Source organism: Strongylocentrotus purpuratus, unplaced genomic scaffold, assembly GCF_000002235.5.
Source record: "Strongylocentrotus purpuratus isolate Spur 01 unplaced genomic scaffold, Spur_5.0 spur5_scaffold_6, whole genome shotgun sequence".
Lineage (NCBI taxonomy): Eukaryota > Metazoa > Echinodermata > Echinoidea > Camarodonta > Strongylocentrotidae > Strongylocentrotus > Strongylocentrotus purpuratus.
Window position 1 is genome coordinate 61397026 of NW_022145612.1, and position 12785 is coordinate 61409810.

The 12785-nt window shown below is 38.2% G+C and overlaps 1 protein-coding gene across 1 annotated transcript in view; it reads left to right on the top strand.

Annotated features, from left to right (window-relative positions):
* The first annotated feature begins 817 nt into the window (after nucleotides 1–817).
* The window catches only part of LOC593350, a 35318-nt gene continuing 23350 nt past the window's right edge, over nucleotides 818–12785 (top strand). The window contains exons 1-11 of the mRNA XM_030973105.1: nucleotides 818–961; nucleotides 3231–3314; nucleotides 5012–5185; nucleotides 5821–5999; nucleotides 6465–6707; nucleotides 7141–7357; nucleotides 7881–8015; nucleotides 9060–9186; nucleotides 10099–10243; nucleotides 11553–11669; nucleotides 12054–12326. Of these exons, the coding sequence (XP_030828965.1) occupies nucleotides 3268–3314; nucleotides 5012–5185; nucleotides 5821–5999; nucleotides 6465–6707; nucleotides 7141–7357; nucleotides 7881–8015; nucleotides 9060–9186; nucleotides 10099–10243; nucleotides 11553–11669; nucleotides 12054–12326 (1657 nt within the window). The 5' untranslated portion in view covers nucleotides 818–961; nucleotides 3231–3267. The remainder of the gene's footprint in view (nucleotides 962–3230; nucleotides 3315–5011; nucleotides 5186–5820; nucleotides 6000–6464; nucleotides 6708–7140; nucleotides 7358–7880; nucleotides 8016–9059; nucleotides 9187–10098; nucleotides 10244–11552; nucleotides 11670–12053; nucleotides 12327–12785) is intronic.

Consider the following 12785-nt stretch of genomic DNA (forward strand, 5'->3'; position numbering starts at 1 on the left):
ATAAAGGGACGCTCCCTCAGAAATTCCCTCAATTTAACAAGGAAGGAAATGTGCCTCGGTCATTGAAAGATAACAGCTCAGAGTATTGTGTTTGGATCAATTAACGAATAATATACTTTGATAAAGCATTGTCCTCAGTTTGTGTTTGGATCATAATAGGTTATACTATTTCCGCTGTGGTATAGCCAGATAGGGGGCATCGGGAGAACATTTAAAATCGAGGGGAGGAGATGCCGGCCATATTTTCCCGCCTATTCATTCGAAAATAACTAATTAGAAAAACAATACCAGTGCTAAAATATAATCTCTCGCCATTTTATATTCATACAAATATTAGATCGCAGATAATAATTTGCCCACAAAGTTCAGTAGACTCCTAAACGTAGTCTATGCACGCGGGGGGGGGGGGGGGGTTGAGGAACGAACCCGGATCTCGTTACACGCATTTCCTTTGCATGGGCACACAGTTCCTCAGGCGCGGATCCAGGATTTCTTAGGGGAGGGGGCCCAACTTTTTTTTTTTTTTTGCTCCCGAAAATTTGAAAATCGCGCCGGCCGAAAATTCGCTCAGTTGGGGGGGGGGGGGGGGGGGGGGGGGGTGGGGGTAGAGAGCACAATTTTTTTTTGGGTCGTCAATTTTTTTTCTATTTGCACCCCCCCCCCCCCTGGCGCCCAACCCCCCAAAAATGTAAAAATCACGTGATTTTACATGATTTTTTTCTCAAGGGGGGGGGGGGGGCCGGGCCCCCCGGCCCCCCCCCCCTGGATCCGCCACTGCAGTTCCTCTTTTCGGTAAAAGTGGCATTAAGCTCTGTAACGTTATACTTCGGGTACACACACAGTTCCTGCTTTCGATAGTAAGAGTAATACAATTCTGGAGCATTTCACTTCGAAGATACAGGTAGTTCCCTTTCTTATAATAATTTCTAAACACTACCAATCTCTCGACTTCTAGGCAAAGGTAAGTTCACTTTTACCCTGGTCGTTATCAATCCATGAATATATATGTTTGTAATTTTCATATATCTTCAAGCTTCTTTTCATGACAAATTGACTTTGTTCATGTAAATGGGAAGAATATTGTATACAGTTTTCTGCCCTATTTTCTAAGCAACAGTGTATTATTGTTTACCTTTTCCTTGTGAAATTAGGAAGAAAATATTATATTTTCCCCATTACATAATTATACGAACGTTAATGGCAAATATTACGCAGTGGCGTAGTTAGAGTTTAAAGGGATAGTTGAGTTCTGTTGCAGAGTGCGCTACACAAAATAATTTGTTTGTGAGATAATGAAAAACTGAGTGTCAAATTTGAAAGAACATAATATTTAAATGACAAAATAATCTTTGTTTGATCAAAATCGGTTCAGAGACGGCTGAAATATAACGATTTATAATACTTGTGTACCACCACAATTGAAATTGAAAAATTGAAAAACCGTTGAAAAAAACGAAATAACGCCTTTTACGTCGTATTTCAGCCAATGCCGATGTTAGCTTTTTTGTTGGCATTTTCTTGTTGCTTATATTACGCACAACCAGCCGGCCCATGTACTTTTTTTTTTAGTTAAATAATTAATTAACGGTCACCAAGTTTTTTTTAATGTGGAGCTGAATTGGTATGCTCGTATTGGCTAAATTTCACACATTTTGGAGTCTAAAATTACCTTCATAGCAATTTTAGGTTCATAAAGGGCACTAGAAATGTCATTGATAAGTATAAGAGCAATAACCATGGACTTTGAAGGCATTTGCGGTCTGAAAACAGAACTCAACTATCCATAATAAGTGGGGGAGGGGGTTAAAATCACCTCAGAAGGGTAGACAGAGTGAAATAATGATCCATAGACTGCGTCTTGGTGGCTTAAAACTGAATAGTATTATGTTTAAGGCTGGTAGGCACCAATCTGAAAATTGTGAGTGTTTTTCTTAGGAAAAAGAGACAATTCACCACTTTCTGTACGTTTGAACTAGATTGTATAATACAGCGTGCCCTCTTACATAATGTACCTGCGGAATTAAATACCTAATGGAGGGCACAGACTTTAAGTGTGGACACACACATTGCACTCATTAGGTACTTTAAAAGATCACGTCGATTCCAAGTAAGCTGCCAGTAGGGCAACCCCATGATTGTGGTGTAGATCCTTAGTCGAAAGAAAATAGAAAGGACCGGAAAGGATCTATGAAGTGATTATTGTATATGGTTTCTGTACACATCAACGTTTTAGAATTTATAAGTAAAACACAAGATATCATTGCAGCACACGTCATTAATCCTTCAGCCCATTAATGTCAGTATTAATTTCAAAATTCGAAAATAAAGCTCGTTAAAATGTGTTTGATATTGAATGTATTTTGGCTGCCGGCTTTTTGTGTATTTCGAGATAAAATTGAGATATTACAAAGAGCGCCCCATCCCTGCGTTTAAGATACATAAAGGAACCCCCCCCCCCCGAGAAACCTTTGTAACGTACCACGAGGGGGTTTGTTAGGATAGCGCAAAAAACAAGGATAAAAAAAGAAAGAAGAAAAGGACAGAGATTGGTAAGCTAACATGATATTAATATCTTCCCTTTTTTGTGTGTGTTTGGGGGGGGGGGGGAGTTTTAAGAAGAAGAAAATATATACATAATATATGCAAGCATATTATGAGTGTATAAACGTAAATTTGATTTAAAAATAAATGTTCTCATAGTATTCGGCAATAATGATCATAAACTGACTGACTTTCCTAAATTAAACAACATGAAACAACATCAACAATAACCTAGCCAGTCTCACGGAACGACGAAAATCTACACCAAATGAAATATTTAAGGTATCCATCATCCTATGCTGGATATGCCGCTTTTACGTGAGCTGATTTGTACTAAGAACTAAGATGACAGCGTAATACAAAAACAGTGTAATACTACAAAAGTGTATTTATATATATATATATATATATATATATATATATATATATATAAATATCATGCAAATCGATTCCACACACAAATACATTTCAAAGTGGTAGCATAACATAAACGTATGAAACGAGTTTTTCTTGTTCATAATTAATTATAGTCGCATGGCAATTTGGAGATCCTTTGCCGACCTCTAAATGTATGGATTTATTATTCGAACCTCAACGTTGCCTCTTTGATTCCCTTTAAAAAAGCAATATGATTAACGTATTGACTATTGACCACCAATAACGCTTTTTAATTCGTTCTTTTATTCCAGAACAATCGTCGATAAAGGCTAATGAGATTTTAGCACCATGTTGGTGAGCTCATCCGCGTGGTTAACAACCTTTCTAGTCCTGAGGTAATTATTAAAAAATAAAAATTAAAGACAAAAAAGAAGGTACAATAATTCTAACAAAGCCTTTAACTAATGCTGATTAAGGACATTCTTATTTTGATGAGGTAATACAGAAATAGTGTGGTAAAATTTGCTCATCAACATCCCGAAGCACCGCCTCCGAGACTGACGCCAGACCAACTGCAGACGGAACAAATAATTAAATTTCCCAAATGGACAAAATTAGTCGGTTTGGAGTCATGTTGGCAGGGGGCGAGGGGCGGAGGTATTAACAAGATGTTATTTTTCGTGTGTAGGCCAATGCTTCATTCTGATGAAGGTGGTGCAGTTTCACTAATAATAAATATACGACAAAATATGCATCAAATGTCACGAATAGCTTACCAGCTTTATGAATGTCAGGTAATTATGATTTCAAATCCAATAACCCTTATCATGCATATACGTGCACCAATATCCAGAAAATGTGGGTACACAGGGTTACAAGTGTAGATGGATAAATGAATGAAGGAAAAGAGATACAATAGAGAGAGAGAGAGAGAGAGAGAAAGGAATCCTTCCAAAATTGATTTGTTTTCTCTTTGAATTTGTGTTTTTGCCCTTGATCAATATCATTTTACAAATCTAATGCGATTGTTATTTACTGGAGACAATGGATTGATCAGTTCAAATGATATTTTTAATGCGGTATAATTTCCCTTGTCAGAGAAAACAGGAACCGATCTTCCTAGTATTTCATCACTTCCTGTAAAACAGTAGGCTCCAATGGTTGTGTATGGGTTCATGTATACAGTGTATTCTTAATAACAACTTTGGCCTGAGTGTTCGTGCTAGAAAAAGATCATATATAAGATCAAGTAGCCCAACTCTAACTGAAAACGAAACTTTAATCTAAATATCATTTACACAAGACATTAATTTAAATGCATTTATCTACCTTTTCTCACTTGATAGCAGAAGACAAAATTCAAACTTTTTGTATGAAGCGTTTTGTTCAGTTACTGGAAAATTATAAAACAAATCAGTTATAATTGTCATCATGCCCCAGTAGTTTTTGTCCCAAATTACGTCAATGTTGAATATGAACAATTTCTCTTCTCCTTGTCCAACATGATGTCCAAGGCACACGAGGCGTTAATCTACTACCGCCAATTGATTGTTTCAATCAATAGTATTTATGCCTCAGTAAGCAGTTAACAAAAGGAGCCTAAAGATAATGACGGTTGCGCCTGGGAATGTCACACAAATTTACATTTTCTTTGAACGCATGTTTGTATGTAGATTGTTATGATGATAATAATAACAATAATGATTATAAACATAATAATAATATTCTGGGTTGATGTAACGCTTAATATATCGACGTCCTCTCTATGCGTTGTTACATAGTACATGTATATTATTACATCGGTCATTAGATTCAGGCGAGCCAATGCACAATGTATTTCCGCCAGTTTTCCGTCAAAACTCTTTATTCAGATAAACCCGAAACTTTGCAAATCTCTATCGCGCCCTGCTTCACGGGGTTGCGTCTGTGGCTAGAGATTGCACCTGGACCTGCATGATATATGCATATACATATATATATATATATGCCTGGTTGTCCTGGAGTGGAGTAAGTGAAACAACGCCTCGTGTGCACAGGGCCAAACACCATCTCTCCTTTACCCTGATCGCATATTCTTCTTTTGATTATCCAGCACATTTTTTACCCTCGGGTGCAGCCAGAGATGTGGGGGTTCCATAGAGGCCGGAGCTGGTGTGATACGTTCCACTAACTATCCTGACGGGTATCCAGCATCGGACTGTGTTTGGATCATTGACTCTGGCGCCGAGAACAGGATTAGACTCAAGTTCCAGGTCCGCGACTGCAGGTATGACCATCTTCATACCAGTCACACCACTAATCCGATCCAGACCAACTTCAAAAAATGACAAATTTCGGCCATTAGGGGTAATATATATCATGTTTGGTCTACTGTTGGTCTCGCTGGTGCGACCGAGTTTTTTGTGTTTGCCTTAAAATATATAGGGGTTAAATGCAAAAATCTATCTGGTTTAAGGTTTCAAATACTTGCCAAGTTCTTTTATCTTTTCAAACAATACTGTTTTTGTCTCGACCAGGGCATTTCTTTAAGTGGAAATTCTTAAAAGTGAAAAGGTTCAGGGTTGGAATCCTTGCCACAACACTAACTTCTTTTAGCAAGATTTCAATCTACACATTGCCACTCTCTATCCAGGTCAGGTTAATGGGTCCCTGGTAGGATTTTTCCTTGAAATGCCCTGTGCGCTAATAACGGCTGCCTGAGCAAAAGCTAGAATAATAATTTTCAAAGCTTTTTGAAAACGTATAAGAATTTTATATCATAATGTACATGTATTAAGTATGTAATATTGCAAACATTTGCTGTTTACTAAAAACGTTCGGCTTCAGCCCAACTCTGAATCAAGTTTGGAAATAGCGTTAATGTCGTTAGTGTTTATTTCTGTATGCCATTATTAATATTAGTGGAGATTCCCTTTTGATCTATGATGGAAACGGGTCTGTTGGAGTACCACTATTGGGCCAATACTGTTCGACAGTTCCACCCACATCTATTGACTCTAGTGGACGGTTCGTGACAATCAAGTTTATGTCCGTGGGAGGAGCGGAAAACAACCAAGGCTTCGTCATATCCTATGAATCGAGTAAGCTTTTGGTGTGATGTATTTCGCAGATTTTTTTTTAGGCATTACTTAGCCGCATTCTCGTTATCTTTGTCTAACTTAAGGTTATTCATGGTAAGAGATTTGGTTTTAAAAGGGTGTTTTCCTGGTGCCCGTTTCCATTTTGTCTATGACCACATTGGTAATCTATTTTCTTCACAATCAGCTTATATGTTTTCTCCTTTAAATACACTGCTCTCCTCTGGATATTAATGATTTCATATGCTGATCCTCATTTGTAAATTGAAAGTTCAGATACAGCTAATCTTTAACATATCTACATTATTTTGAGTGAATCCGTCGTAAAATGATTTCTTTAAAAACAAATTACTAATGATTTTCAAGCATTCTTACTGCATTTTAGATTTGGTCTCCCTTTATCTTTCCTTGACAATATGAAAATATTTTTTCCATTTTTTTCCTTGGGTTACCCCTTCTTACTTCTAGTCGACTTAGCGCTTGGTTCTCGAGTCATTTGGAGCGAGATTGAAGCATCCACGGGTTTGGTTCGATTGAACAGTGTACCGGCAGACCCCACCGTGATGTTGAAACCAGATGGAACAGTCCAGGACGCCATCGTGACCAATTTCTACTTCATGGCCCCAAGTGGTAACTGGACTGCTCTAGAAACCCGGTATGGTGAGCACGAACTGATTTGGAGTGATGGTCTTCGAAAGGTCATGATCAAGGGTACGTCATTAAAATATTTATTGTTTCTTTTAATTCGGTTGCATGTGAGGCGTCCCTTGCTTGTGGGTGACTCAATCTTTTACAAGCCGTATAAGAGTGACATCGTAGAAAAAGAAGGAAACGGAAAATGATCAGCTAAAACAACGTGTTGAATTACCGGCGTATTGACGCATTTATGACGCAATCGAAATCACTGGTATAATCTGAATTCATGTGTTCGATTGGTTTTTATGTCGTTGTGCCTGCGTATGAGCATGAATCTGCAAGAATGTATCTCAATCATGTTTGTATTCTTCTGTTGCGTTATTAAAGTTCCGTCACCTCTACAACTTGCAAATGATTAAAACCAGTGCATGTTTCGGATTGTTTCAGATATGGTATTTAAACCTATTGCCAATTTTGTACATTAACTTATACATTTTTTCTTCTTCAGGGTCAATGGGAAGTAACCGATCGGCGAAAATCTACTACGGTTATACATCATCAAGCGTTCTGGGAGTCGCAGTTGATTGGCTGACGGGCAACGTGTATTGGACAGATGCAGCGTATGATTGGATAATAATGCATGACGCTAACGGGACGCGTAACGTACTGATTATTGATGAGGACCTGGATATTCCTACAGGCCTAGCCATTCATCCATCCAGGGGGTAAGTTAATTTGTCTCCAGTTTCTTTCCGAAAGCAGATCTGGGAATCCAGTCGAGAGGAAACAGGAAATGTTTGGAAATTCCGGAAGTTCATGATCCGGTGGATGCGTGGGGTAGATAGAAGTTATTTTTTTTCTAAAGAGGATTGGGGGTGCTGGTGGTGGTAAGTAGTAGCAGGAGGGGGGGGGGGGTGTTCCTATTTTTCATCTCACCTCGCGTCAATACAGATATATTCAGAGGATGATATCAAGTAACTAAACTTGATGTTAAGCATTATTTGGTTCACTTGTTCAAGTATTAATGCTCCTTCCAAATCCAAAACATGCAGGTTCAAAACCCTGCGGAGCACCTTTTTAATTTTTTTTTTTTTACAGCAAACCAATGGCGATGGTCTAAGCTACTGATGATTGTTCCCTCATTTATTGAATAATAGTTACTAGGCAACGGAGGCTTTCACGAAGATTACATTACAAAAGTAAACCAACTACAATTCAAGTTTTCAAGCAAATTTTTTTCCCCTTCAGATACCTATTCTGGACTGACTCAGGATCCAGGCCAAAGGTAGAGAGGAGTAATCTTGCAGGAGGAGGTCGTCTTCAACTGGTTTCCACAAACATCCTTCGTCCCTCTGGAATAACAGTTGATTATGAAACTGACTTGTAAGTATAACAAACTGAAGTACACGAATAACTAACTAGTCAAACAGATGTAAATCTACATGGATAGAGGGCTGGAGCGCATTGGGAGCTCAAGCCCGTCAACAAATTGCTCAAGTCTCCCGTGACTGATTGAGTTGTTTCATTTTGATAAGTAGAATAGAATAAACATCTTTGTGACAAAATACCATACATGATTAACTCAACGGCAGTAAGTGATGATAACATACAAACTGGAAAATAAATTACCGTGAAAAGAAAAAGTCAATAAAGTTTTTTACCTAATGCTACGTTTACACTATGTTCCCGGCGGCTGCCGCATTCCGTTTGCTCCAAACGTAGTGCGCCGTATTCAAGTCTTGTTAGGTATTACCAAGTTTTCTCACGGTCTACCACGGTTTCTTTCCCACTACGGATCACCTCCAAGTTTTGTTACGGTTTATTACGTATTGTCACGTTTTGTTGCGTTCACCCTGTTTTACTACGGCCTAGTAGGTGTCTCATCCGCACCATGACTGTCGTGTCAATAATCCGGCCCAGCATCCACGGCATTCACGGCCTGTCACGTTTGCCTATTCCGTTCCCCGCGTTTTCTCACGTCCATCCCGATTTTCCAAGGTGGCCTGAACGTGATTGCCGTGGCAACCGGGAATATAGTGTAAACGTAGTTTCTGGCCCGGCATCTACGGCATTCACGGCCTGTCACGTTTGTCCATTCCGTCCCCCCGCGTTGTCTCCCTGCCATCACGTTGTATCCACGCGGTGCCCTGAAACGTGATTTCCATGGCCGCCGGGAGCACGTAGCATAACTTCACTATTCCAATTATACATGTACTATACCGCACTTCTTAGACTTTTAACTTCCAATTTCGAGTAAGGTCAGGCAATTCTACCCTCAAATCGTAATATCTACGCATTTTTTGGAGTTATTATCATAAACTGATAGCCTCTAGTGTAGGGCTACTTGATACTATGACCAGATATACCAACATTTTAGATACGCTGATTGGTAGTAATGGGACAATTGGACTTTTTGATGATCTTTAGAGTGTATTGGGTGGATTCCGATCCATCCTACAACCACATGGAAGTCTGCAATCTTGAAGGGGCAAATCGCAGGACTCTGATGCACTCTCCAACCAATCTAGGCCTTTTCGACTTGACCATCTCCGGGGTAAGTGCGAGTATAAATTAGCATTAATCATCGACGAGATGCTAAACAAATTATTACATCTTTCGTTTGAATACCCAAATTGCCAAACAATATTTATCAAATACAAATACAGTCCTACGAATACCAATTTAGATGTAACCTCATAAGTTCCGTCACAACCAGATTGGACATGTGAAGATTTCCTGAAGTCACCTTTTATGAATGCATGGCACATCAGTCTACTCTAGTTTGTTGAGCAGAAACATTTGAAAATCATAAAACTAGTCTCTTCTTGAACCGGCTCAATCCGTTTGGAAACATGGTAGTGAATTATTATATGCGTCATTTGATTTTGAGGGTTAAATTTTAGATCTAATTTATTCTTATTCAACCAATGTGTTAATGTTGCGGATTGTTTTGACATAACGAAATCAACTAAATAGCAAATAAAGATGGGCTTTTGCGGACAACTTGACAAGTAGAAGGTTTTTAGGGATTTATATATTTCACGTTTTTGACTAAATTAACATCCAATGTGTCAATGTACTTCGATGTGTTGTGGTATGATGGTTCATCACCTGACTCTCATTCAAAGGATTGAGGGTTCGAATCCTAGTCCGGCACTAAGGTCTTTTGGCAAACGATAATCCACATTAAATTTTGCCATTTACCATCCTGGTATAAATGGGTGCCTGGCAATTGCTGAGTTAATAATAATTGAAGGACCAGAAGGAACAGCAGTATCAATACTGATGTGGCCACCTCGAGTAAATATTTGGCATGCTCAAAGCTCTAGCAGGGCTTTATCACCGCTCAGATATTAGAAGTAGTCGTTAACCCATGGAAACAAAAATAGATTCGATAATTTGCCCTTGTAGATCGGCGTGTCTTGGTCAGTGTTGATATCGATGAATTTGTTTCTCCTCTTTAAAGAACTACATCTACACAACGGCAAAAGAGGCCCAGAAACTGATAGTGCTAGTGAAAGACAGTGGTCAAGAACTATTCAATCTTGGCCTCCAATATACTCCATACAGCATCGTGACCTATGCACCGGATGTACAACCTCAGGAATATTGTAAGTCTTTAAAAAATAATTTATTGAAGGAACATTAGATCCTGGCGCCATCTTATCAAGACATGTCACGTGTCGTCAGAATCAATCGCAACCTAACGTAAAGATCAATTTCAATCGCCAGTCTGACCGTAAGAGAGAGATAAATTATATGTTTTTACGATCGACTTGAGGTCTTTCAGGGCAAGTTCACTCCAAAAGTCATTTACTTTCAGTATATAAAGAATAATCAGACAAACCAATCAAAACAAGTTTGAGCAAAGTCAGATAACTAATAAGAAAGTTATAATAATATTCCGTCTTTATATAGCGTTGTATATATATACATCGATCTAACGATGTGTATAAGCGCTTTACAAATATATTATTACCCCGGGCATCGGATTCAGGCTTACCTGAATTTTTGAAAAAAATATGTAAAACTATGGAACAATGGAAATCACTACACAAATTGCCATTTTAATTATCAGTTTGTGACAACATGTCCTCAATATTTATCAATTGCTTTATCCCATTAATTTCCCCTTTTATCCCCAAAACCTTGATTTCCCCTTGCCTTTGCCCAGATCATATCATTTGTATCATATTGCGTGCGTGACATATCACAAAATATTTATGAAACTTGAAGAATCGATACTATTTTCTGAATTATAATCGTAATTATTGATTTTATATAAATATTTTATTAACATTTACATTTTCCATGATTTAACTGAAACAAATTACTGTATATTAGTGCATCCACACTTAAACATAAAACTATCAATGTAACTTGGATGCTGGTGTGAAGAAATAAGATTCTTTTTAGGGGAAAATAGGAAATTTATGTGATCAATATAAAGAAAACAATTAGTTGATAGTGAGGCAATGACGTCACAGACTCCTGAGTGAGTTGCCAATTTGTCTTGTGATTTTAAAAGTTTTGCATGTCATAAAAAATTAATAACTTTCTTATTAGTTATCAGAATTTGCTCAAACCTTTTTTGATTGGTTTATCTGATTTCTCTGCTTTTATTGAAAGTAATTTATTTTTGGAGGGGACTTTATGATTAGTCTGGATCAATCGCAACTCTTTACAATTAGGAACCTAGAATCAAGACTTATTTCAACTTTTAACTATAACATGCGGGAAGAAGCCATTGGTGAATCGGTGATTAGAATTACTTACTGATCATGTCGAAAGAGGACAGGTCTGTGAAGATTGATGTTAGTTACTGATATCATCATCGTGATATTCTTTGATTCTAAACTTACGAGAATACAAATTATAATTTTTTTTGCTTCTAAAATTACAATTTTGTTATGCTTATAGCGCCGTGTAGCAGTAACCCTTGTAGCTTCCTTTGTGTCGGGGGAGGACCCAACGGTTACACCTGTCTGTGTGGAAACGGTTTCCTCCTAAAGGAAGATGGTCGTACATGCGAAAAGGGTAAGGCTTCAAGGACAAGCTCTCTGTTGTGGATTGATTTGTGTGTTTCTTCGAAGATGTGTGATACATATATTTAAATATATTGTTGAAAACAAGAAACATATCCGTTGTAATACAATAAACAGTCCGAAAACACATTATTTACATTTTTGGCATTTTAATGAATGCAACTAGTTTTCAAGTATTTTTTTAAAAATGTTTTGTCCCTTTGTGTTGCTCTTTTACACTTGCCAAACCTTTAATGTACTGTGTTGTTACTATTGTGTAATGGTATTCTCTTTTAATATTTTGCATGTGTGTGATATATAGTGTGTTTATAGTATCTTGGCCCCAGATCACACTTATGACACCCCAGCGTATTTCATCTTTTCTTCTTCATTCCAGCGGGTACGATAGACCCACCGCAGTACTTCGTTGCCTCGCGCTCCAAGCTTTGTCGATATCCCATCAACTTTCCTGACATTGCTTTCCCCATTGTCACAAACTATAATGTATCCTGCTTCTTAGAAGGGCGGAGCCATGCCGTAGCTATCGCCGTCGATTTGGAAGACGGAATCGTGTTCTTCAGTGACTTAGGAATGAAGGGAATAGGGATGGCCACCCTCAGAGATGGTGCACCGGTGAAGATTATCACGGGTGGGGTACGGGCTGTACAAGGTATAGGACTATAATCTATCTCATAATGGCAAGCCTACTATCATTGTTATCATCAGCACTTTCATCTTAATCGTCATCATCATGATCATCATTATCGTTATTATCATCCTTATCGTTATCACTACCATCATCATCATCATCATCAATATCATCATCATCATTATCCTCATCATCACGAGCATCATTACCACCATCATAATCACCATCACCACCAACATCATCACATATCATCGAACGATAGAAAATAATATTTATGTTCTAATTCCCATGTCATTGTTGGCTCATAAGATTATAATTTCGAATCTTAAACCACAACATACAGACGCTTTATTGAATTCTATTTTGGTGAAGAACAACGATACCCATAGGAAAGTGAAAAGTATGCCGGCAAAGAGTATGCCGAAGTATGCGGCAGAAAGAAATTTTGCTGCAGACTTGCCGCATACCAGTATGCCACAG